The sequence below is a fragment of the Dendronephthya gigantea genome, unplaced genomic scaffold, assembly GCF_004324835.1.
Source record: "Dendronephthya gigantea isolate DGI-Jeju-01 unplaced genomic scaffold, DenGig_1.0 000011F, whole genome shotgun sequence".
Lineage (NCBI taxonomy): Eukaryota > Metazoa > Cnidaria > Anthozoa > Malacalcyonacea > Nephtheidae > Dendronephthya > Dendronephthya gigantea.
Window position 1 is genome coordinate 222632 of NW_021163021.1, and position 24886 is coordinate 247517.

The 24886-nt window shown below is 36.9% G+C and overlaps 3 protein-coding genes and 1 pseudogene across 3 annotated transcripts; 2 read left to right on the forward strand and 2 right to left on the reverse strand.

Moving 5' to 3' along the window:
* Nucleotides 1-1410: 1410 nt before the first annotated feature.
* Nucleotides 1411-3234, reverse strand: LOC114518571. Its single transcript, XM_028538593.1, has one exon. It carries the CDS (start codon nt 3232-3234, stop codon nt 1411-1413), a length of 1824 nt encoding a protein of 607 aa, XP_028394394.1.
* Nucleotides 3235-3477: 243 nt separating this feature from the next.
* Nucleotides 3478-4260, reverse strand: LOC114518573. Its single transcript, XM_028538594.1, has one exon. It carries the CDS (start codon nt 4258-4260, stop codon nt 3478-3480), a length of 783 nt encoding a protein of 260 aa, XP_028394395.1.
* An 8199-nt stretch (nt 4261-12459) lies between these two features.
* LOC114518574 lies at nt 12460-13042 on the forward strand (annotated as a pseudogene).
* Nucleotides 13043-21904: 8862 nt separating this feature from the next.
* LOC114518575 (ATP-dependent DNA helicase Q-like 4B) lies at nt 21905-23836 on the forward strand. Its single transcript, XM_028538595.1, has one exon. It carries the CDS (start codon nt 21905-21907, stop codon nt 23834-23836), a length of 1932 nt encoding a protein of 643 aa, XP_028394396.1.
* The last annotated feature ends 1050 nt before the right edge of the window (nt 23837-24886 follow it).

Here is a 24886-nt window from a genome sequence, read left to right on the forward strand (position 1 = left end):
TATTATTAATCATATGTAGTCCGTGCCTTGCGTTATAGCCCCCGGGGCCGATCAACATACAAAGACATACATTAGATGCGACACTGGCACTGTGTCTAAAGATAAGCTAACACAACAAGGGGAGTGTCATAAGTCCTTAACATGGCTCCCCTGAAATATAGAATGTTAATATTTCACTAAACTTAACTAAATAAACCTTTATTGAATGTTTCGAAATTAAAGTACCCGTTCTGTTCCACGACATCTTTATTCTTGAGGCTCCTCGGTTGGGATTCCCTCGGTCTTCTCACTCACCATTATACTACCGGGCTGTAGTGTATTTGACATCAGGAAGATCAATTTCTGCACTGGTCGGTCTAGAAGGCGTAGTGGTGTTCTTCTTTTACCATCCTCGCCAATACTTCGATCTGCGACGGCAACTTGAACCTTTTGAACCCTTGCGTCATCACTTGGATAGACTGTTGCGACACGAGCTAGTTCCCATTTGTTTCTTGGTACGTCCTTTTCTTTCATAAGGACGATATCACCGACACGTAGATTTTGACGAGTCTCTGTCCATTTCTGCCGATGTTGCAAACTTAGAAGGAATTCCTTTCTCCAGCGCGTCCAGAAAAGGTTCGCCAAATGTTGCACACGTCTCCACCATTTTCTGCTGTACAAATCCGGGGATTCAAATATACCTGGAGGTGGTAGGATGACTTTCGACTTCATCGTGAGAAGATGGTTCGGTGTCAATGGTTCTGGTGAGTCCGAATCTGCTAGTTGGTCTACTGTTAACCGTCGACAGTTAACTATAGCTTCAACTTCACACATTAAAGTCCTTAGCGACTCATCGTCCAACTGGGTTCCGTTGTTGTGCAGCAGAGAAGAGAGAACCGCCCGAACAGTTCGTATTTGACGTTCCCACACTCCACCCATATGACTTGCTGATGGTACGTTCATCTTGAACGTAAACCAATCACAGCTTTCTTCTAACAGCTTCGACTTTATTCTTTGGTGATCCACCGCAGCTAGAGCTTCCATGAGCTCTCTGCGAGCACCGACAAAATTTGAGCCTTGATCGCTTCTGAGCTGGCGAATAGGGCCCCATCTGCTTATGAACCGTCTAAGAGCATTGATAAATGAATCAGTATCAAGGGAAGCTGCCGTTTCGAGGTGAACTGCTCGAGAGCCCATGCACGTAAAAAGAACTCTGTATCGTTTGAGTTCCTTTCGTCCTTCCTTCACGATAAACGGACCGAAATAGTCAACCGCGCAGTAGGTAAATGGTGGACAGCTTTCCGTACGATCCTCAGGGAGGTCCGACATTCTTTGTTCGATTACTCTTCCACGAAGCCGCTTGCATGTGACACAGGTAGAAATTAGATGCGAAATTGCAGACGAACCACCGATGATCCAGAACCCACTTGATCAAACTTCGTTTAATGTCAATCCCTTTACCTGGTGTTTCACTCGTTCATGAAAGTATCGTACTATTAGGGTTGTCACATGACCTTTGCGGAGTAAGATGATTGGATGTTTAATTTTCTCCGATAGGTTCGCGCGTCGTAAACGCCCTCCGACACGCAGGATCCCTTCTTCGTCGAGGTACGGGTCGAGTTTGCGTAGTGTGTTGGTACCCTTCTTAGCATTGACGTTAACGTCCCGATTAGCAGCTGTATCTTTCTTCAACGCAGTTAAGACTTCAGGAAACGCAGTAGCTTGTGCCAAACGAATGACCAATTTTTCTGCAGCGCTCAATTCGCTGACAGTGAGTTCAGGTAACGTCAATGCCTCCGATTTCTTTCTTTGAACTCGTGCGCGAAGTTTTCTCACATAGCGGAGACATAAGGCTATTGCTCGCTTTCCTCGATACCAATCAGAGAAGTACAACAGTCGATCTTCGATAAGAGAACCAGTCGAATTTTCATCAGAATCCACTCTCGAGGTAGAACAAACGACGGCTTTCTTGACTTCCGGATCAGATGAGCTCAGCTCGCGAATGTGCTGATTCTCCTGGTTGTTGGATGGCCATTGTTCTTCTGGTTTCCACAAGAACGATGATCCAGAAAGCCACTTGGATTCTGAAATTTCCTTAGCTTTCACTCCGCGAGATGCTTCATCCGCTGGATTTGATTTCGACTCCACATATCTCCACTGATCGACTGAGGTATGATCTTGAATTTCTTGCACTCTGTTGGCGACGAAGATATGAAAACGCCGAGTTTCGTTTGCAATGTAGCCGAGCACCACTTTGCTGTCTGTCCAGAAGATTTCCTGGTCGATTTCCAAATCCAATTCATGACGCAACTGGACGCTAACTCTGACGGAACAGACCGCGGCCGTTAACTCCAATCGTGGAATGGTTACCGATTTCAACAGGGCTACTCTCGACTTCCCCATCACGAAGGTGCAATGAATAAGATTACATTCATCAATAAATCGTAGATAGCTGCATTGACCATAACCTACCACGCTGGCGTCTGAAAAATGATGAAGCTCAGTACTGACTACGCGACCAAAATCAAGAGGTTTATAGCATCTCGGTATGGAAAAACCTTTCATTCTAACCAAATCTAACTTCCATTCTTCCCATCTCGACTTTGCTTCGTCCGGCACAGCGTCATCCCAACCAATGCTTTGGCGACATAGTGCTTGAAGAATTGACTTTCCCTCAAGCAGAAGGGGGCCGACAAATCCAATTGGGTCGAATATTGAACTGACAGTTGACAGTATACCTCTTCTTGTGCACGGTTTCGCCTCAAGCACGATTGGAAATTGGAAGCTGTCCGACTCTGCGCAGCACTGGATACCTAGCGCTCGTTCGATTGGCAGAGAGTCCAAATCGAGATCTATTTCATTCACCGCATCTGCTCTATAACGTTCCGGTATACTTCGAACAACGTCCTTGTTATTGGACACAAACTTGTGAAGGTTGAATCCTCCACGACTGCACATCTCCTTGGTGTTCTTGATCAGGTTCACCGCTTCGTCCACCGATTGCACGGACTTTAGACCATCATCAAAATAGAAATGCTTTCGAAGAAAATCAGCTGCTGCGCTTCCAAGTGCCTTCTCGTTATCGTCCGCGGTCGTTTTCAAGGCGAAATTTGCGCGGCTAGGTGATGATGCTGCTCCAAACAAGTGCACCGTCATTCTAAACTCATCTGGTTCTTTGGCAGTATCGCCGTTTTCCCACCAAAGAAATCGCAGAAGATCGCGATGTTCTTCGTTGACCTTGACCTGGTGGAACATCCCTTCTATATCACACATGAAGCGCACTATCTTGGCGAAACCGACACAATACTCCTGTAAGATTATTGGTAAGATCGGGACCTTGCAGCAGATGCTTGTTCAGCGATTCGTTTTGATACTGTGCTGCGCAGTTGAACACGACACGAATTTTTTGAGGTTTCTTCGGATGGTATACACCATGATGAGGAATATACCAAATTTTCCCCTTCGTATTTTCTCATTCGCTATGATTTTGATCTTCAATCACCCTTTCTGCAAATCCATTCTCAATAACTTTCCCATGAAGGCAACGTAATCTTCTTGGTTTTGTGTTGGATCTCGCTCAAACTTTCTTTTGAGGTGATTCATCCGCCTCACGGCCACATCTCTGTTATTTGGAAGGTTGATATTTCCATCCTTCAAGGGCAATGGCAGTTCGTAGTGATTGTTATCAAGTTGATGAATACCTTGCTTGACAATCTCAAGGAATTTTCTGTTGTCTCTCGATAGGCTTAGGTTTGATGAATGTTTCTCCGAAAAGTCGAGTTCAAAGAGTTGCTTCACAACTGATGGGTTGATTTCCTCTTTCGTCGAGGTATTTAGGGCGAACGTCGGTCCCAAACGAGCCTCAGGAAGGACTTCACGAGTAGCTATACAGTTGCACGTGGAGGGGCCAATATCGACATTGTCTGTTGATTCAGAGGCAGAGGCGACAGGTCCGACTATACACCATCCAAGGAGCGTTCTTACAGCGTATGGTTCTTCTCCCTTGCCTGAGATCACTTCCTTTGGCTTGATTGCTTTCGGGCAGTTGCACCCAATCAGAAGACCAATTTGAAGGTCAGCTTGACATGGAGGTATTTTATCCTTAATTTTCCGTAAATGCAGCCACTTGTCTGCGACTTCTGGCGTAGGAATCTGGTCCCGTCTACAGGGTATGTTATCTCTGGCGTAAACTCTCGGTAGATCCACATGCGCACGCTTATCTGGCCGTCGTACAACCAAACCTTCAACTTTACATGCAGAGATTTCTTCACGGCCAAGCATGGTGCTCAAATTCAACTTTGTGTCAACCCCAGAAACACCGAGCTTTTGTTGAACACTGTTCGTTATAAACGTAGTGTCACTTGCATCGTCCAGAAGAGCATAGACGTTGACTTCCTTTTCGGGGTTATCCTTGTGAGACAAGATGACTGGGACGATTTTAGAATTGGTAGTATAGTAACAACTGTTCGTATTGGTGTGTGTAGCACTGACGTTTGCATTATCCTTACTAGTAAGAACTTCCTCCTTTTTTAGTGCAAAGTTTCTGTGAAACTTTGCAGTATTGTGGTGAGTGGCGAAAATTCACATCAGACAGTCAGTTCAGTCAGTCATAGTGTAAACTCCGGGGGGCGGAGTGTTTTTTGTTTGTCGTCTTTGATCCTATGTGGGTGGGTATCAGGAAGTTTGTTTGATCAAGTATATAGTTTTCTGATTTGTATATTCTTTTAGCATTTTCCAATTTAAACAAAATATGAAAGAATTACTGTGGTTATTGTAAATTTTATAACATTCGTTACGATGATATGTGTGTTGTTCCCCCCGGTACACGCAATTTCATCTTGAACAGCGCATTAATGCGCATAAGGCCGCGATTAATATTCAGAAGCGCAAAATACAATAAGGAGCGATGGAGCGACGAAGTGTTGTTTTGAAATATTTTAAGCGAAAAGCGAGCAAATGTTCGAGAATTTGTGAACTCATTAAACGCAGAACCAAGAAAGAATACGTCCACATCCACTATCGTGTTTTAACTACACGCATAACATAATATACACGACTTATTTTGATAATGTACTTCACGAATCTAACATGTGTTGATAGCAATTGATACTGCTGTATAATCGACTATGGAGGTTAAAAACTTTTTAACCATAACAGTGCTTAATAATTACTATTTGTTATAGAGAAACAATGGAGCGAGACAGTTCTGTTTAAAATGTACAAATCTGAAGCAAATGGCGATATTACTAGCAAGTGCCGATCAGTATTATCAGGTTAAATGGTATGCTAAGGTGCTACACGACATGCACTATTACTACACGTAATAAACACTATATTTGAACTGATCCATTGATCCTCGCATCGCGTTATAAACACACGCATCGAATATTACACTGCGCGATTTATTTAGATCGTATACTTCATTGAATAGAGTGCTAGACAACACAAACTTCACGAAGCATAGGATTGTTTTGTATTTTACGTATTGCAGTTAATTCACGCTAAAATGGTGACAATTAAGTGCTAATATTATTTAGTTCGTTTTCTTACAGCACAACTTCATAGAGCTATATTTATTTAGTGCTTTGTATTTTATTTAGGTAGGCTATAGTGCGATTGCGCGCATATGGTTATGTAAATAGACGGATCGGTTTTGAATATATACAGGCGTCCAATCAGTCCAAAAGAAGGGCAAAGTAACTATTACATTAATTACGTTAGACCATGTTTCATCTGCGCGACCACATTTTAAAAGTCCCGTACGCCTATGCACAAACCAATTTTACTGTCATAAAAAATGCTTCAAAATGAAAACTGTGGATCTACACAGTAGGCATTCAAGGCTAATTATATTGTTATGGTTGATATCCATATATAATATTAATATCGCGACTATAGTAATGTAATTTGAGTATGTTTGGTTATATTTTCGTGCTGTCAGGACAAGTGATCGATTCACGCATCGGTTATGTAAATCATGCAAGGTTTATTTACTTTAAGGTTTATACAGTATAGTGCAATTTGAAAGTATCTTGTGGGATTCTTCTCAGAAATATTTTATTATAAAATGTTTACATAATTTATTTAATACTTCAGTTCAGGCGAGAACGGGTTGTTTGTAAATGAAGACTGTGGATCCACACAGTAGGCATTCAAGGCTAATTATATTGTTATGGTTGATATCCAGATATAATATCGCGACTATAGTAATGTAATTTGAGTATGTTTGGTTATATTTTCGTGCTGTCAGGACAAGTGATCGATTCACGCATCGGTTATTTTCCAAAGTTATATCAGAGCTATAGTTCTTATAACTAAACATAATCACAAAATTTCGAATGGTTCCATCAAGAATAACAAAAGATATAATTGATTAAACACTGCAAGATGGATTTCTATTTTCACAAACTTTCTGAGCGCTGATTGGCTGAAATATGAGCGCGAGATCACCTGGATGACCGCGCATTTTTGCACAATCACAAGTATAACAGCATTTGCATTATAGCTAAAACTTTGCACTATCCTTGGATCCCTAGTTTTGTTTTACAACATGCATTCTTACATTTTACTTATATTATATGTTTTTCTAAAACGATCTCCCAATATTGCTTAGTATATTTTCTTATTAAAGCCATAACTTCTTTTGATCTATATAATAACTATATAAGAATTGATAAAAGGCTTAACGTGCAGGGCTAAAAAAAACGATATGTGATAAGTTAATTGTTTATTCCTCTGGTATAAAGACTAAATAATATTATCTATACCCGCCATTCTTAAAGTTTATTTAGTTTAATCTAAAAACAAGATGTAAAAAGTATTACCGAATTAAACAGCAGACTAAGCAACAATAACCAGGGAACAACCGTATGCATGCTGGCAGCTTTTCCGCCAAATCTAGCTATAGATAACTAACTATATTCTCAAACGACATTCAGCGACTCTTATGATTCATTCAAAAAATAACACCTGCAGATCTAAAGACCTTCCTCATGCAGAAGAGTTTGTAATAAGTTAATAAAAATATAATTTCAAAAAGCGAATCACACAAATTTTTATAAGGTATAATGTCCTCGTGACATAAATGTTTCACACTGTTAAACCGTCCACTCTACAGGGGTGATTTAAGAGACCAAAGGCAAAGGAATATAACACTATCACTAGAATCGGTCATTACAAGGTGGTCCAGCACTAGTGCACTAATTTGCATGACAAAACAAAGTGATTATTTTGATTCTAGTGCTGGATCCACCCCTAGACGGTCATTATCTGAAACTAGTAAACCGGATAATATAACAAGGCCAACATGCTGGCTTAATTTCAGAATGTTGGAAACAGCTAATCACCTTATTCAGTTTTGAGCCACTGTTTGTTCATGAGGATTTGCATAATAGCCCCCCTATATATTAACATGCATGAGTTTTCTTGAAGTTAAAAAAATTTTGCCGTCTTTGATTTCCCTGCTTGGAAATTAAGCAATTAGAATTTCACTTCATTCATATGGTTTTAGAACGCACGGTTAATTTGATGCTACAATATACGAAGATATGCCCCTTTCAAATTAACAATACAAGTCTCTATTTATATATAATCAGTGTTGTTAAAATAGTTATATGCATGTATTGTAATATATGAAGAGGAGCGAAGTAACTTTTTTTTAAAAATGCAATTTAAAAAAAAAATAGCATTAGCATGCAAAATTTAGTTTTATTGGTTTATAGTTAAATCGAGGTTTATCGTCTAATCAATTAACAGACTAAATATTTCTTTATAGATAAAACGATTTCCCAATGTTTATTTTTAAATTATTGTTTTGTTGTACGTACTAATCTAAAAATCTAGTAATTTTTGATAAGCACAGGAAATGCTGAAAAACGCACTACTACCCGCGTGTTATACGCTGCCGGTGGCCAATGTGATTGGTTAGATCTTCTGTCACACGAAAACATAATTGCAACAGTGTCCGCATGTCGGCAATTGTGCACGGTACAAGCTGATTATCGCTGTGCCTGCTTGTGAAAGATGAAGTCAAATTATTCAGAGACTAGCAAAAAACTCTTAACTCGTCAGAGAGCTGTATTTAAATGCAAAAGACGAGCAGATAGCCCACGTGTTATCGTCAATCGCTTGACTTGCCAGCGAGCCTTATGTAATCGAGGAAAAAGGCAAGGAGATAGCCCACGTGTTATCTACAATCGCTTGACTTGCCAGCGAGCCTTATGTAATCGAGGAAAAAGGCAAGGAGATAGCCCACGTGTTATCGACAATCGCTTGACTTGCCAGCGAGCCTTATGTAATCGAGGAAAAAGGCAAGGAGATGGCCCACGTGTTATCGACACGGACCTTGTCCGCAGGTCTAGCACAACGGTGCAAAATTGTGTTCAAATAAAAGATAAATCATTGAAAACTTATCGGAAATCTATGCAAAACTTGTTAGAAACTGTCGTAACTTCATATAAATATAAAAAACAATTGCCAAAATACTCAACGCTTAGTGACAACCATACGTTTCAAGTTGATCATGGGAATAAGACAAAGCCCCATATCCAAAGCTTTACTTTTTTTCTAAAAAGTAATAATACAATAACCGTTGATGCAAAAATAGAAGGCTCGTTAACACCTACAACATTATCAAAAGAAAAAAAGCGGTTAACTTCTCCATATGACGTATATAATCGAGGCAGATTACAAACAAGAAGTTGTTTAGTGCATGCTAAAACTAAGAGGCTTGATCGAGAACCGTCTAGAATTCCAATGAAAAAGCTTGTTTCTTTAATGCGCAAAAACAAAAAGAAAAGGCGACAAATAAAAGGTTTCATTAAGCAATCAATTCCTAAATCTTCGTCTTGGCACAATTTGCTGTCTACAAGTTTTCGTAAACATGTCACTCAAAAAGAATTAAATACAAACATGTGGCGATTTACAAAATCATGCCCATATCGTTCTAAAAAAATGCGAAAATCGACAGTTGAAGAAGTAAGCTTAAATATTAGCAATCAAAACACTAACAGCACCCGAAAACACAAATTCGACAAAGCTAAAACTCTAAACTCCAAAAAATGCAACATACAAAAAATAAAAACAGCTGAGAAGCGTTACTTAATTTTATGCGGTGATATTGAGCTCAATCCAGGTCCTATAGATACACCAATGTCAATCTTAACTGCTAGACTAGCTCGTATATCACGAGTGCCAGTACATATTGCCGGCGATGGTAATTGCTTCTTCCGCAGTGTAAGCCACCAGCTTTATCGTCATGAAAATCGTCATGCACAAATAAGAGCGCTTGCAATTCAACATCTAATAAACTGTCCAGAACATTTTGTAGAATATAATACTGAACATTCATGGTTGCAATATTTACAAAATATGTCACGGCTAGGTACATGGGCGGATCATATTATTATACAGGCTGTTGCTAATATAAACAATTTACAAATTCATATTATCGAAAGCGCACAAAATTTTTCGGAGTCAACAATAGTACGCAGTATTTATGCTGAATCTGGCGGAATCTTAAGAGATATTTATATTGGACATCTTAATGAAATGCATTACGTATCAACTGCACCTATCGTACAATCTGTTTCTGAATGCACAATAGATAAGTATCAAATAACCAATCAAAGAAACCACAAATAAGTTCACAAAATTTACAAACTAATGAAACTAATCTAAAAAAAATGCCTTAGTAAACAGTTTAGAAAACAGGAAAAAATACATGAAAAACTATATGAAAGAAAAAAGAAAAGATAATAAATTAAAAAAAAAGAGATTGAAAGAAAAAAACTGTATAATAAAAACTATAAAAATTTAAATCGTAATAAACTAAAGGAGTCTTGGCAAAAAGCATCTCAAATATACAGACAATTCAATTCTGAAAAGGTCAAGGAATCATCTAAGGTAGCTACTGCAAAATATAGAAAATTAAATCCTGAGAAAATAAAGCATTCATTTAAGGCAGCTACTACAAAATACCGAAAATTAAATCCTGAAAAGATTAAAGAATTATCTAAATCAGCCACTGCAGCATACAGAAGATCAAATCCTGAAAAAGTCAAAAGGTCTCGTGTCAATGCCACTTCAACATATCGACTGTCAAATCCTGAAAAACTTGCGCAATCATTTAAAATGTCTCGCATAGTTTATAATCAAAACCATCCTCAGAGAGTTCAGAACATTCAAAAAAGGAATTATGTCAAAAGAAAACTATCCCACATTGAGAATCGAGAGAACAAAAGAATAAAAATTAACGCCCACGATAATGTCTATCAAACCTCACAAGAATCTTCTGACGAGAAACGTTCACCAATAGAAATAGCAAAAGCTATTGAGTTATTTCATAAGGATATTAGTGTAGGGCCAGAATATATTTGTACTTGTTGTGACCAGCTGTGGTACAGGTCGTCTGTAACTAAATATAACACATGTTTATATAATTCCTGTTCAAAACATATCCTCAATTTATGCCTTACTGGTCTAAACAGCATTGATAACACCGAATGGATATGTGCCACATGTCACTCAAATCTAAAAGTTGGTAAACTACCGAGTTGCGCAAAAGCAAACAAAATGACTTTTCCTGCAAAACCCGAGGTCTTAAAAAATTTAACACCTCTTGAAGAGAGATTAATTTCGCCAAGAATACCATTTATGCAGGTTCGTGAACTGCCTAGTGGAGGTCAATTAAGTATTCATGGGAATGTAGTGAATGTTCCTGCTAATGTTAATACAACCGTTAACCTATTACCAAGACCAATTAGCGAGTCACAAACAATACCTATAAAATTAAAGCGACGGCTCGGTTTTAAACATCATTATCAATTTCAGAATGTTAGGCCTACAAAAGTTTTAGATGCAGCTCAATACCTCGTTCAAACTAGTGAGATATTCAAGAATGAGGGAATACAAGTGATAAGTAATTATGTGTCAAATCAGTTCTCTAATGATGACGAATGGTCTGAGTTCACTACTAAAAACACCAAAGAAACATCAGAAAATACATCAAAAGGATTTAATAATCAAATTAAAAAAATCATAGATCCAAACACAAGCAACAACTTCATTGACAATGATACAGATGATGAGTGGTGTGAAGCAACTGAACAACCTTCGGGTGTCATGGATACATTATTACAACAACCTGACTTAACCCAAGATGGTGATAAAATAATCAGCTTTGCACCAGGAGAAGGAAACAGACCACTAGGTATATTTGTAGATAAAGATGCTGAATTTCTATCCTTCCCAACAATTTACTGTGGCCAAAAACAAGCTGATAACAGTGAAAGACTTGTCCCTGTCCACTATAGTACGATTTGTAAATGGGAACTTCGAAGTCAAGATAGGAGAGTTGCCCAGTGTGTACCGAACATTTTTTTTAAATTAAAAAAGTTGCAAATCAGACAAATTCAAGGCAGCGCAAGTTTATCATTACGTAAATGTAAAACCAAAGGTAAAACTTACACAGCTGGGGATTTAAAATCGGAAAGTTCTGTTAACAAACTTATCAATTTAGATGAAGGATTTAGAGTCTTACGAAATTTAAGAGGATCTCCTCCATACTTTGAAAGATGTAAGAAAGATCTATTTGCAATGATTCGTCAGCTTGGGACACCTACATGGTTCTGTTCATTTTCAGCTGCTGAAACGCGTTGGAACCATTTGATTAAAATCCTTGGTCGTTTAATTCACAAAAAAGACTATACTGACGATGATATTACAAAAATGACTTGGCAAAAGAAGTCTGAGCTAATACAAAAAGATCCAGTAACATGTGCACGGAATTTTGACCACATGGTTCAATTATTTATTCACAATTTTATTAAAAGTTAATGTCATCCAATCGGAGAGGTTGTTGATTTTTTCTATCGTGTTGAATTCCAGCAAAGAGGTTCTCCACATGTCCATGGATTGTTCTGGATCAAAAACGCACCTGAATATGGCAAAGACTCTGATGAAGATATTGTCAAATTTGTAGATAGATACGTTTCTTGTAAAGCTGAGAAAGATGGTTTATCTCAACTTGTTAATTTGCAGAGGCATAAACATTCAAAAACATGCAAAAAAAGAGGAAAAGCGGTCTGCAGATTTAATTTTCCGTTGCCACCGATGCCAAGAACTATGATTTTAGAGCCTTTATATGAAACTGATCTGGACGAAAAAATCTTGGATATACTAAAGAAAGCTTTAGAACGAATACACACTTTATTAAACTCTATTAAAGCTGATGAAACCATGACCTTTGACGAGTTTCTCGAAAAGTTAAATTTATCGGAACAGCAATACTTAAAAGCTATAAGACTTTCTCTTAAACATAACACTTTATTATTAAAACGATCACCTGCTGAGATACGGATCAACTGTTACAATCCAAACATACTCAGAGCATGGAAAGCGAATATGGATATTCAGTACGTGTTAGATCCTTACGCTTGCGCTGTTTATATCCTTTCATATATTACTAAAGGTCAAAGAGGAATGAGCAAGTTACTTCGTAAAGCATGCGAAGAAGCAAAAGAAGGCAATAAAAATATTGTTAACAAGGTGAGACATATTGGTAACAAATTTCTCAATGCTGTCGAAATAAGTGCACAAGAGGCTGTATACTTAGTAATGCAAATGCCGTTGAGACGATCTTCTCGAGAATTCCAATTTATCAATACATCAGACCCAGATGAAAGGACATTCCTACTAAAAAGCATGGACAAAATTAAAGAGCTTCCTGATAATTCTGTTGATATTGAATCAGATAACCTTATTAAAAGATATCAGAGAAGACCAAAGAAATTGGAAAATTTATGTCTGGCGGATTTTGTGGCTTGGTTCAATTGTAAAAGTGGTAACCATAGCAAACATGAATTAAATTCACCATCAATACATGATTATCTTCCAGAGAGAAATTTTGATGAAAATGTAGATGACGATCTTTCTGAAAAGAACGAGGAAAAAGAATTATGAATATGAAATGAAAGGTGGAATGACACTAGTTAAGAGACAAAGGCCAAGAATAATACGGTCAGTTAGATTTAATAAAAACAAAGATCCAGAAAATTATTGTTGAGAACAGATAATGCTTTACACTGCTTGGAGAAACGAACGCACAGACCTTTGAAGACTCGAAAATTACCAGGATCAGTGAAGTTGTCAGAGATCTATTAGAACAAAACAGAAAACAATACGAGAGTCACACCGAAGTGCTCGATCAAGCAGTACAGGATATTGAAAGTGAAGAAAATCTAATTCTAGCTCCAAATACACAGTATAGAGATGAACAGGACAGAGAAATTGGCCCGAAAGAAAGTGAATTATTCGGTTGCTTCGATCCTGGGAAAGATAAAAAACATGCCCAATATGACTTGATCAATGATATCATTATCCCAGAACGATAATGAAGAACTTGTTGTAAAAAGGCTGAATGATGTGGATTTTAGAAGACTCGTCCAGTCACTTAATGTTGAACAAAAAGAGTTTTTTTACCATGTACTAAACTCTATCAAGACTGATAAGCCGCCAATGAGATTGTTTTTAAGTGGAGGTGCTGGTGTAGGTAAAAGTACTGTAACTAATGCTTTGTATGAAGCTCTTATAAGATACTTAAATTCTCAACCTCAGAATGATCCTGATGATGTCAGTGTTGTAAAAGTTGCCCCGACAGGCAAAGCTGCTTTTAACATAAGAGGAAATACACTTCATGCCGCGTTTAAAATTCCCGCGAACAGAGGATTTGATTATTGTACTCTAGATAGAGACCGGTTGAACACAATAAGATCTCAGTTACACAGAATGCAAGTTATCTTTATTGACGAGATATCTATGGTGGGCAGTGGTATGTTTAATTTTCTTGACCAAAGATTACAACAAATCATGGGCACAAAAGAACCATTTGGTGGTCTTAGTATAATAACTGTTGGCGACTTGTTTCAACTCAAACCTGTATTTGATAATTGGATATTTGAGAATACAAAGGACGGTTATGCTGCATTAGCAACAAATCTCTGGCAACAATATTTTCAAATGTTCGAATTATCAGAAATTATGAGACAAAAAGAAGACAAAGAATTTGCTCAAATTTTAAATCGTATCAGAGAAGGAAATCATACTGAAAATGATCTTGAGGTTTTGAAGGAAAGAATTTTAAACCTTAGTCCACAACATCCTGATTATCCAATATCTTCAACCCATTTATTCAGTACTAATATGGCAGTTGATCAACATAACCATGACGTTTTTCAGAAATCGTCAAATGAAAAGGTCAACGTTAAAGCAATAGATATCGTACTTGGAGACTTATCTGACGATTTAAAAGAAAGACTCAAAAAGCAAATCCCAATGATCCTTCGAAAACCATGGGCTTGTACTCAGTGTGTTCAATACTTAAAGAAGCTAAGTATGACCTCACGACAAACGTATCAGTTGTAGATGGTATGACTAATGGTGCTGAATGTATCATCAAGAAAATCGATTACCGCGTAGAAGGCTCATCAAGACCAAGTATCATCTGGGTTTTATTTCAAGAAGAACACATTGGGAATGATTATCGCAGAGAATACTCTTATCTTTACAATCAAAGTATAGAAAAAATGTGGGTTCCAATTCTTGAGATAAAAAGACAGTTCACCAAAAATAAAATACAAGTTCTTCGCAGACAGTTTCCCTTAAGACCATCTGCAGCCAAAACTATTCACCGTTGTCAAGGAGATACATTAAATGAAGCCGTTGTTGACCTTCCATCTTTAAAGCGAGAGCACATGCATTACGTCGCACTTAGCAGACTTAGAAACATTTCGGGATTACATATTCTTAATTTGAACGAAAAGAAAATAGCAGTGAGCAGGAAAGTACAAGAAGAAATGACAAGACTACGACAAAATTGTGTACTAAAAAGTCACCTTCCATTTCTCTATAAAGATACTAGTGGAGCATTTAAAGTATTATTCCAAAATGTCAGATCATTGCATCTTCATGTTGCTGACGTTGCAAGTGATTATAATGTACAAGCCGCAGATATCAATATGTTGTAGAAACTGCTCTATGTAGTAATGACGACAGTGAATTATATCAGATTTCAGGCTTTCAACTATTCAGAAATGACTTCATCCCAGATGGTGCTAGAACACCTTACGGAACTGCTGTTTACATAAAGGACAATATACAACTAATGTCAGAACCTTTGAGGTGCAACTTTAATCATGTAGAAATGACATTACTTAAAGTAAACCAACCAGTAAATAATTTACATATTGTAGGAATTTATCGCTCTAAATCAAAAGTAAAAATTTCAATATTCATAGATGCTTTAAAACATTTACATTCTACATATATTAATGATCCAAATACTCCTGTTATCATTCTTGGTGATTTTAATGTTAACCTTCTTGAAAATGTATCCGACAAAAATACACTTACTAAGTATTTAATCCAAGAAAAGCAATACGTCCAACTTTTAAAACAGTGACAACAGACTATAAAACACAAATTGACCACATATATACTAATATCCCTGAAAGAGTAAAAAGCAGTGGAGTTTTAGAATCGTACTTCAGCGACCATAAGCCTATTTTCCTCTCACTAATTTGAATATTTAAGTTACTATAATAAATAAATAGTGTTAATATATAAAAAACCCCGATAAAATTTCAGTTCACTATGGTAATATAGTCAAAATGTAAAAAGTTGTTCTTCACAACAAAGGTAGAATGTCCAGAATGAGTCAAAAACTAAAAAAGTTATTCTTCAAAGCAAAGGTAAAATGTCCAAAACACTGGATACAGGACTAGAAGATCCTTTCCCTCCTCTAAGAATTGGAGGGTCTATGTCCCTACTTCTTAGGGACAGAGGAAGATTTCCCCGTGATGACCTCAAGTCTTTGAGGAGGTAAGTTTTTTTTTAAATCTGATTTTGTGATTGTCATTTTGTATATTCTTATATATTTTTTTATTATTTCAGTGACATGGTCATCCATCGTACTTAGTAAAGATTAACATTTCATTCAACACTATAAAAGGAAGCTGCCTAAGAGAATGAAAGCAATAACTAAGGTACTGGAACATATTATTACGTTACGTTTCTGATCACATCTTACTATTTAAGAAAATTTTTCCTGCCGCTGTTCAAACTCCTGTATTGCGTTTATTTAAGGTCAACTATGTACTGAAGTGCTTATTTTTTATTGCAGACAAAATCACACAAATCCAAGAACAAAACTACAATATTGCATCCTCAGGTCTAAATGATAAAATTTGGATTTTGCCAACTATTAGCAAGAACGAAGATCCACAACTTTAATAACTACACACTATATCTACTCCTGGAACACACCTATCAATTGTAAATTGTCAGTTATCGTGATACAATGAAGTCACATGAAAACTACCGAACTACGATCAAGTTAAATCGTAAAGAGCGAATTCCAGGCCGAGTGAAAGATAACAAGAACGCACAGTTTCAACATAAAAGCCACAAGGAATTAATGCCAGTGACACGAAAAGAAATTTTACAACTATTATTAATTATCGGCGAACTGTCAACTTCTAGAAACGGGTGAACAGATTATTCAGTTGAGAACTGACGTCATTGTTCTATCTCACACGAAGAAGAGTGGTGAATGTAAATAACTACGATTTATCTCCCAATGAATTTACAAACGCATGTCGAATACTAATGGTCCAACGTAATACCATCAAACGTATACAACCACGTCCTACATGCCATGCACATGAATGAATATATCGTACAAAGACTTTAAATATCTGAACATACAGTTAGATATGGTGTATCCTTTCGAGTGGATCATAAACAACGCCGACTGTAACACGTCCATCAGTGTATCACTAAAAGAAACAAGTGATAGTAATGCGATCAATGCTACCACGCTGAATTTAACTATAAGTGTAGAACTCGACGAACAGTTAGTGTGATAAACAGCTATTATATCAAAGCTTCCAAAGTACATGGAACATGCTTCTTTGTACCGTTAAAGACACCACCAAATCTCCTACTTCATTCGAACAGTATCTACAATCCTGAAGATACGAGGACTTTAATGCCTGTATGTATGAAGTGTCATACAACCTGTTCGTTAACTATCTCGTTAACGAAATCATGTTGCTAACTTTACGATAGCGCATGACTAATTTGCGGGGTATTTCGTTCGTTAACGTTTTTGTCCACTGTTATTCTTTGTCTGTTTTTTACTTGTTTGTTAACTCCCCGCTACTTCCATTGCTTGATTTGTTGTCTGTTTGTTTGTCATGTTTGTCGAAAAGTGTGTCCTAATGTTTGTCTCATTTTTCAATGTTTACTGAACAATTATTTCAACTGTTTTTGCAAACCTGTTATTGGAGAAAGTCTTCTCTATGTGTATAAATCCAGCTGCTCTGTGTAAATCTATATGTTTGTCAGCCACCTATCCTGTTTAAGTGTATATGTTTTTAAGTTTTTTGTCGAATAATTTTTCCTAATGGTAGTCTCACTCCTCAATGTTTATTTCAACTGTTTTTGAACTCCGTTATTGGAGAAACTCTTCTCTGTGTGTAATTCCATGCATGTATCTTTATCTCTTTATAGCAAAAAGTGTAAAATAAAATAAATAAATATTATGCCACAAATTAACTCTTGTCACAAACACTAAATAGGAAAATAAAAAATTCAAACAGCCTTGTCGTATTTTACATCTACTTTGAAAATACACTGACTGTACTTTCAACGTTTGTTATCGGAATGGGATTGCGCAAGTTAAGATCTTTTACGGTCCTGAATATTCAAGATGCAAAAATATTACAAAACATTACAAAAATATTATAAACTACCATTAAATTTTAATTTTGGCGACGTCGCCAAAACTAAAAGTTACACCCGTAAAAGTGACACGTTTGACTTGTCAAAAATGCTAATTATAACTTTTTACAACCTTGTTTTGACGGCGCGCTTAACGGAAGCTTGCAAATGGTTGTATTGACAAAGAAATTACAATGCGACTTAACGTCACCGTGCAAGATTGACATGCAAAATTGTGCATGGTGGGCAGTGACATGCAAGATTGTACAATATCTGTCTGTTTATAATCAGATAAATCGGCCCATTTTAGCACCCATTTTGCAGTATTGTTGATAATTCTCAAATTCCCACATTTGATTCGTTAACTTTCGCAGTAACCATAGTTAATACACCTTTTCTTTATACGGTGTGCAGAAAAAAGCAACCTCGGAATTTCCTAAGAAACCACTTTCTGCTTAATGCTTATAAGGCACAAACTTTGCACTATCCTTGGATCACTAGTTTTATCTTCAGGTTTATTACTTCTCTTCGTTTCGTCAAATTTCGAAGGCGAATCTTTCTTTGTCTTTGGTTTTGCTCCGTGTAGCAGAGTGTGATGTCGCTTTCCGCATTCGCTGCACGCAGCAATGTTGGGACAGCGGTTCGATAAATGACCCTTCGCGAAACATCTGAAGCAAAGTCCATTGCTTCTTATGAACTCACTACGACCTTCGACAGGTTTATTGATGAACTTTCAACACTTCATGAGGCTGTCAGAACCTTCGCATAATGAACAACGTAACGTATTCTGTCCGTTTTGTTCTGTTTGTTCTGAGCCAGACTTAGCAAATGAACCATGACCTCTTTTAGGGAGGGTTGGCTTCTTTCCATTTTCTCTCTCGTTCAACTTGAAGCCACGCTTTCTTTCCATCTTAATTGCGTTTAGCGAGAAAACTGGGTCATTGGCAAGCTCCGACTCTCTTTTCACAAACTTTACAAAGTCACAAAAGGTCGCGTTGATACTGCTGGAAGACTTCTCTCTAATCTCACGGGCTTGTCGGCACCATTTCACAGCACAAAACGAAGGCAATTTTGCACAAAGTTGACGTATTGTATGCGCAGAATCGAGTTCGCCAATGCATTTGACAGATTTTGCAGCTTCTTCGCAACGTACTAGGAAATCAGAGAAGTCTTGCAAGCCTTTATTATCAGTGTCATTAATCTGTGGCCAATTTCGTAAACGAGACTTGTAAGATTCTGCTACATGCAAGGGATTTCCAAACCTATCTGCTAAAAGTTTACAAGCTTCTTTGTACGAGTTTTCTGAAGCCACCACTAAAAAGCCTTTGACAATCTCATTCGCTTTGCCTTTTGTGTATTTTTCCAAGAAGTACAAACGATCACGGTCAGACGAAACTCTTTCCGAGATAATACAATCGAAGGCTGTGGAGAATGCGGGGAATTCAAAGGGGTCACCAGAAAACGTAGGTGGCTCTTTAACGGGAAGATTAATAGCGTTTTGCTGATCAATAAGACAAGAATTTAGTTCAGTCTGTTCTGCTTGCAAGTCAACTATCTCTTGGAATGCTGAATTAAAGGTACATTCGGCTGAAATTTGTTGCGTCAAAGGCTGAGAGGGGATATTGGGTGAACACGAGGGTGTCTTCGGGGTAAACGAGGCTGAATTCGGATCTAAGACTAAATCTGCGCATTTAACGCTATTGCCAGTTTTTATCTCTGTCTTTACACCTTTGATTTCTCCGTTAACACTATTCTCCTCATTGATAATTCTTTTAATTGCATTTTCTTGAGCGTTCGCGATAGCAATTTCCTTTTCTAATTGTAAACGTCTTATCGTTCTTTCCTGGTCAAGACATTGCAATTCCGCTTCTAATTTAACTGCCTCGGTGGCCGCATCTACGCAAGCAAGAGATAAGGAATGTTTCGATGATGAACTTGCCTTAGAGGAAATTGATTTGCCGCGCCCAGATCTTAAACTTGATTGTACGGATCGCGCTCTATTGGATTTCCTTTTGAGGACATGGATTCGCTCACAAATTCTCATTCGACATTCGATGTACTCATGATCTCGAACGTCAAACCAGCTAGAAGAAGCTTCTATATCTTCCTTTGAATTTAGCTGCGAATTGTATTCATGATTTGCTATGTCAAAGTCATCTCTAAGGAGATCTAAATTATCTCGTTCCCTTTCAAATTCTTCTACGTCCGGATTTGAAATATCTCGCAACATGTCATGAATTTGATCGATTTTTCTCTTTAATTTTTTGTAGGAAGAAATCCTGTTCGCCTCTTTTAGTTCGAATTGATAATTTTTCCATTTTGCAGTTGGTTTTCGCTCTCGTTTAGGAGCGTCTGTTAGACTTTTCGGTGATTTTGGCGAGTTATGTGCGCGGGTAATCTGGTCTTCGTTTTCGCGACGTTCAAGCTGCGTTGGTGCGCTGTTTGCACTATAAATGCTCATTGATTCAATACAGTGCTTTACAAACCACAGTTATCAATGCTCAGCAAATGAATGTCATTGTTCAATGAAATCGAGCTTGACTAGTCCACAACCGTTGGGAATTAAATGTTTGATGATATTTTACTGTTACTTCGCCGAAATTCACGAAGTAAAATCGAAACACCGAGTTCAAATTGGGACTACTTTACGGATCACGAAATTGACTAAAACCACAGAGAAAGCCTTATGTGACCGCTAATGGTGATTCGACGTTATAACCGACGAATTACACTCAAGACGTGAAGGTTATATTGATTTGTAATCGTAAACTGAAATACAACATATAGGAAAACTTAAATAACTATAGCTTGCATTATAAAACAAATATCTATCTTTCAAGAATACATGCAATCTAAAAGAAAACAGCAGTACGCTGCACACAGGACACCATAAATGCATGCAACTATAATTAAACATAAGGTGAACATGCAAACAGAGCGTATTAACAAAACATTAAATTAGAACTAAACCAACAAAGTTTCATGAAATGTCACTTACATATCAGTTCCGTTTTGCCCACAGCGCTGAACTAGTCCTTTCACCACTTTAACAACAAATTTTACTAAGTACGCACCAACTAACGATACAGGTGTTACTTCTGTGACTATCTCACACAAACTAAAACTATTATTAATCATACGTAGTCCGTGCCTTGCGTTATAGCCCCCGGGGCCGATCAACGTACAAAGACATACATTAGATGCGACGCTGGCACTGTGTGTAAAGATAAGCTAACACAACAAGGGGAGTGTCATAAGTCCTTAACACTATTGATAGATATTTTAACTATCCAAATATAGCAATTCTGTTGGTATATCTTATTATACTTGTATATAGTGTACAATATATATTGTGTACAACAAAGCTTGTCAATAGACATATTGCAAATCAATAGTTTCAGTTAGACATTACAATGTATTTTCCTTCAACTAATGCTGGGCTACTTTTAGAGGGCTTTAGATCTCTTTGCATACAACCTTTTCACACAAACATATGTCAACCTTAAATATCTGATACCTTTTGAATAAATTAAACAGCACCTACTGATAAATAGTTCAACTATCGAAATATCACAATTCTGTTGGTATATCTTATTATCCTTGTATATAGTGTACAATATATATTTTGTACAACAAAGCTTGTCAATAGATATATTGGAAATCAATAGTTTCAGTTAGACATTACAATTATTTTCCTTAAGCATTTAATGCTGGGGTACTTTTAAAGGGCTTTAGATCTGTTTGCATACAACCTTTTCACACAAACATATGTAACCTTAAATATCTGATATGTTTTGAATAAGTTAAACACCACCTACTGATAGACAGTTTAACTATCCAAATATAGCAATTAGCAATATATATTGTCTACAACAAAGCTTGTCAATAGATATATTGAAAATCAATAGTTTCAGTTAGACATTACAATGTATTTTCCTCAAACTAATGCTGGGCTAGCCTCCTCCGCAGGCATCTCCCGCCTGAATTTTGTCCGACCGACTTTTGCCCGAATTTGAGGAGGAGGAGAGAAAAGCGGGGAGATGCCTGCCAAAACCCGACATGTCATAGACGTTCTGCGCATATTGCTTGCACATTACAAATCGTAATTTTATGGGAGGGGTGGGTGGTAGCAAATTGCTTTGCCAATATGGCGGATGCGAAAGCAGTAACAGTGTATTCTGAAAACGAAATTAGAGAAATATTAGTCAAGGTTGAAAAGATTCCGTATTTTGAAAAGGATAAAATATTTAACTACAAAGTTAGTGCTTTAAATACTGTGGCAAATTTAACGTGTAGCAGCAGTTTCGAATCAGCGACAAAGTTTGGTTTCCTGTTAATGCATGTCGGCTTAGAAAACAGCGAAATAACCGTTTATAATGTTGAAGTAGGGAGCAACAGTACACCGCATATAAGTCTTGTGAAAATTCAAAGAACGGCAAAGGACGATTCTTCTAATGACATGCAATCTGAGCCTTCTGATGTTCTTTATAGTACGAAAAAAAGTTCGACTTTGAACAAAGATGACTTTGGTTCTCTTGAATCGCTTGTAGAGAAGACATTAAATAACATATTTAATCATCAGTCGTTCAAACCCCTTCAAAAGGAAATAATTTCTGCAACCATGGACTGTAAAAATGTTCTTGGAGTTCTTGGTACTGGAGGAGGTAAAAGTTTGACATTCATGCTGCCTGCTGTTCTTGCTGATAAGCCTACTATTGTTGTAGTTCCTACATTGTCATTGATAGATGATCTTTTACATAGATGTTTAGCTCTTAGCATTGCAGCTTGCAAAATTACTGGTGATGTGCCAGACGATGCTCGTGATTCTTCTCTGAGAGAACTCAATGCATATACACTGATCTTTTGTACACCAGAAATGTTTGTGAACAAAACTATATTAGATAAATTCAAGAGTATCAGTATTGAAAGAATTGTATTCGATGAAGCCCATACAATCTGCAGTTGGGGAAATACATTTCGCCCTCATTACAAAGTTGCTGCAATTGAGTTGGCAAAATTCCCTTGTCCTAAGTTGTTGCTAAGTGCAACAATACCCCACCAGCTGATATTGGAGCTGTTGGAAATGTTTGGTAGGTTGGAAATAATTAAAGGAACTGTGTTGCGTTATAACATAGTCTTAAGTATTGAAGAGAAGCCTTTAGGAAATAAGTTTTATGACAAGTTAGCTCAATTTGTACAGAATAGGAATGATGAATGTGGAATCATCTATGGTGTCTTTCCATCAGATGTATCTAAACTACATTCAGAATTATTAAAAAGAAATGTCAAGTGTGTGAAGTACCATAGTCAATTGTCCCAGCTTGTTAAAGATGCCAGTTATCAAAAGTGGACATCAGGTGAAGTGAAAGTCATGGTTGCAAATGCTTCGTTTGGTATGGGAGTTGACAATACAAATGTTCGGTTTGTTATTCATGCAAAAATGCCTACCAATCTGGATGAATATTTTCAGCAGTGTGGAAGGGCAGGTCGTGATGGTCAACGTAGCACTTGCATATTGTATTATAATTATGCAGATAAAACTGCTCTTCTGAAACTCTTTCATGGAAGTGGTGACTTTGCTATGCAGTCTGTAAAACTTAACCAGTTAATTTTATTTCTGGAAGATCCTGTTACATGCCGACATTCATCCATATTAAAGTATTATGGGGAGAATCAAGAGGGTTACATGTGTGGTGAAAGCTGTGACAATTGTAAGCACCGGGGCACATACATCAAGACGGATGGGACGTCTGATGCATTTAAAGTTGTTCAAGCAGTGTTGGAATTGTCTGGGACAAAAATTAATTGCCAAACATTAAAACTTTTTCTTACCGGGAGTTCAAGAAAATTCATCAAAGATAATGAACTTGACAAATTCAGTACATTTGGTTGTTTACAAAAGGCATTTAAGCCTGTTATTTTGCTTGACAAGTTCCTACATTCCCTCATTGTCAATGATGTGTTACTGGAGACTGTTGAGGTTAAAAATACTACCTTTTCAGTAAATGTTTATCCTGGCTCAAAGGCCCATCTTGTGCTGAAGCTGGAGAACGATGTTGAGAAGTATTGTAAGGTATAAATATATTATAAATATATTACAAACTATTACAATAATTGTATCATACAATACAGGTATATATAGAAGTAAATTGGTATATTTAAGTATAGGTTTTATTTTTTACAAGAAATGCTGTTGTCAATGCTATTGTCAAAACTGCAAAACAACATACTGTATAGATTTAAAGTTTGTTTGTTCACAGCAACCAGGTAGTCATGTTATTGCTCACTACTCTAGTTTATAGAAATGATTACAAAACCTAGACGAATTGCAATCATGACCCAACGTTCATGCCTGTAGAAAGTAGGAAGTCCATGGAGCGGCACTACACTGTACCTTAAAATTCTCCAAATCCAAAATATACAGTCAAGTAATTCAAAATTTAGTTGAAATATCACTATTCGATCAGTTTCAAGGCATGAGAATGTGGCAAAACCTAGCTCCATTTGAAAATTTGCTACCTCCACAAAAATGAAATCTACAGGTTTGTGGGAGTGTCGAAACGTAGGGTCTTGATTACAATTCGTCTGTGCTTTGTAATCATTTTTATAAACCAGAGTATTGAGCAATAACATTAACATACTGTATATATGTACTCCTACTGTATTCATTACCTTAATAGATTTGTCTATAACTTTGTATATTTTAATAGAATACTGAGAAACATAGAAAATCTATTTTTATGCAGGATCAAATGTAGTTTGCCAAGCCATGTATTTTTAAAAAAGCACCTATATTAGTGCCATTAATAGAATATTGCATCAGTTCATTACCTACAAAGTAAATCATTTGCATAAATATTGCTCAACTTCCTGTTTAATGGCATGCTTTTTCCCAATCAGTCACTAAAATAAAAATTCTTAAAGTTTGGTCAATTACCCACACAGCTAGAGGAAGTTGATCAATTATTCAACAAATGAATTGATCAATTCTTTGTAAACATTGATTGATTGATTTATGCAATATTTTATCAAAACTTCCATTTCAATGACAGTAAACAAGATGAAAATAGACAGTGTATTTTTATGGGATTAAATTAAAGGTTAATTTTGTTGTCAATGATTAACCTCT

Bases quoted from the DNA above. Each gene is read 5' to 3' on its own strand.
- LOC114518573 (XM_028538594.1), bottom strand. From the start codon at position 4,260: ATGCTTGGCCGTGAAGAAATCTCTGCATGTAAAGTTGAAGGTTTGGTT.
- LOC114518575 (XM_028538595.1), top strand. From the start codon at position 21,905: ATGGCGGATGCGAAAGCAGTAACAGTGTATTCTGAAAACGAAATTAGA.
- LOC114518571 (XM_028538593.1), bottom strand. From the start codon at position 3,234: ATGTTCCACCAGGTCAAGGTCAACGAAGAACATCGCGATCTTCTGCGA.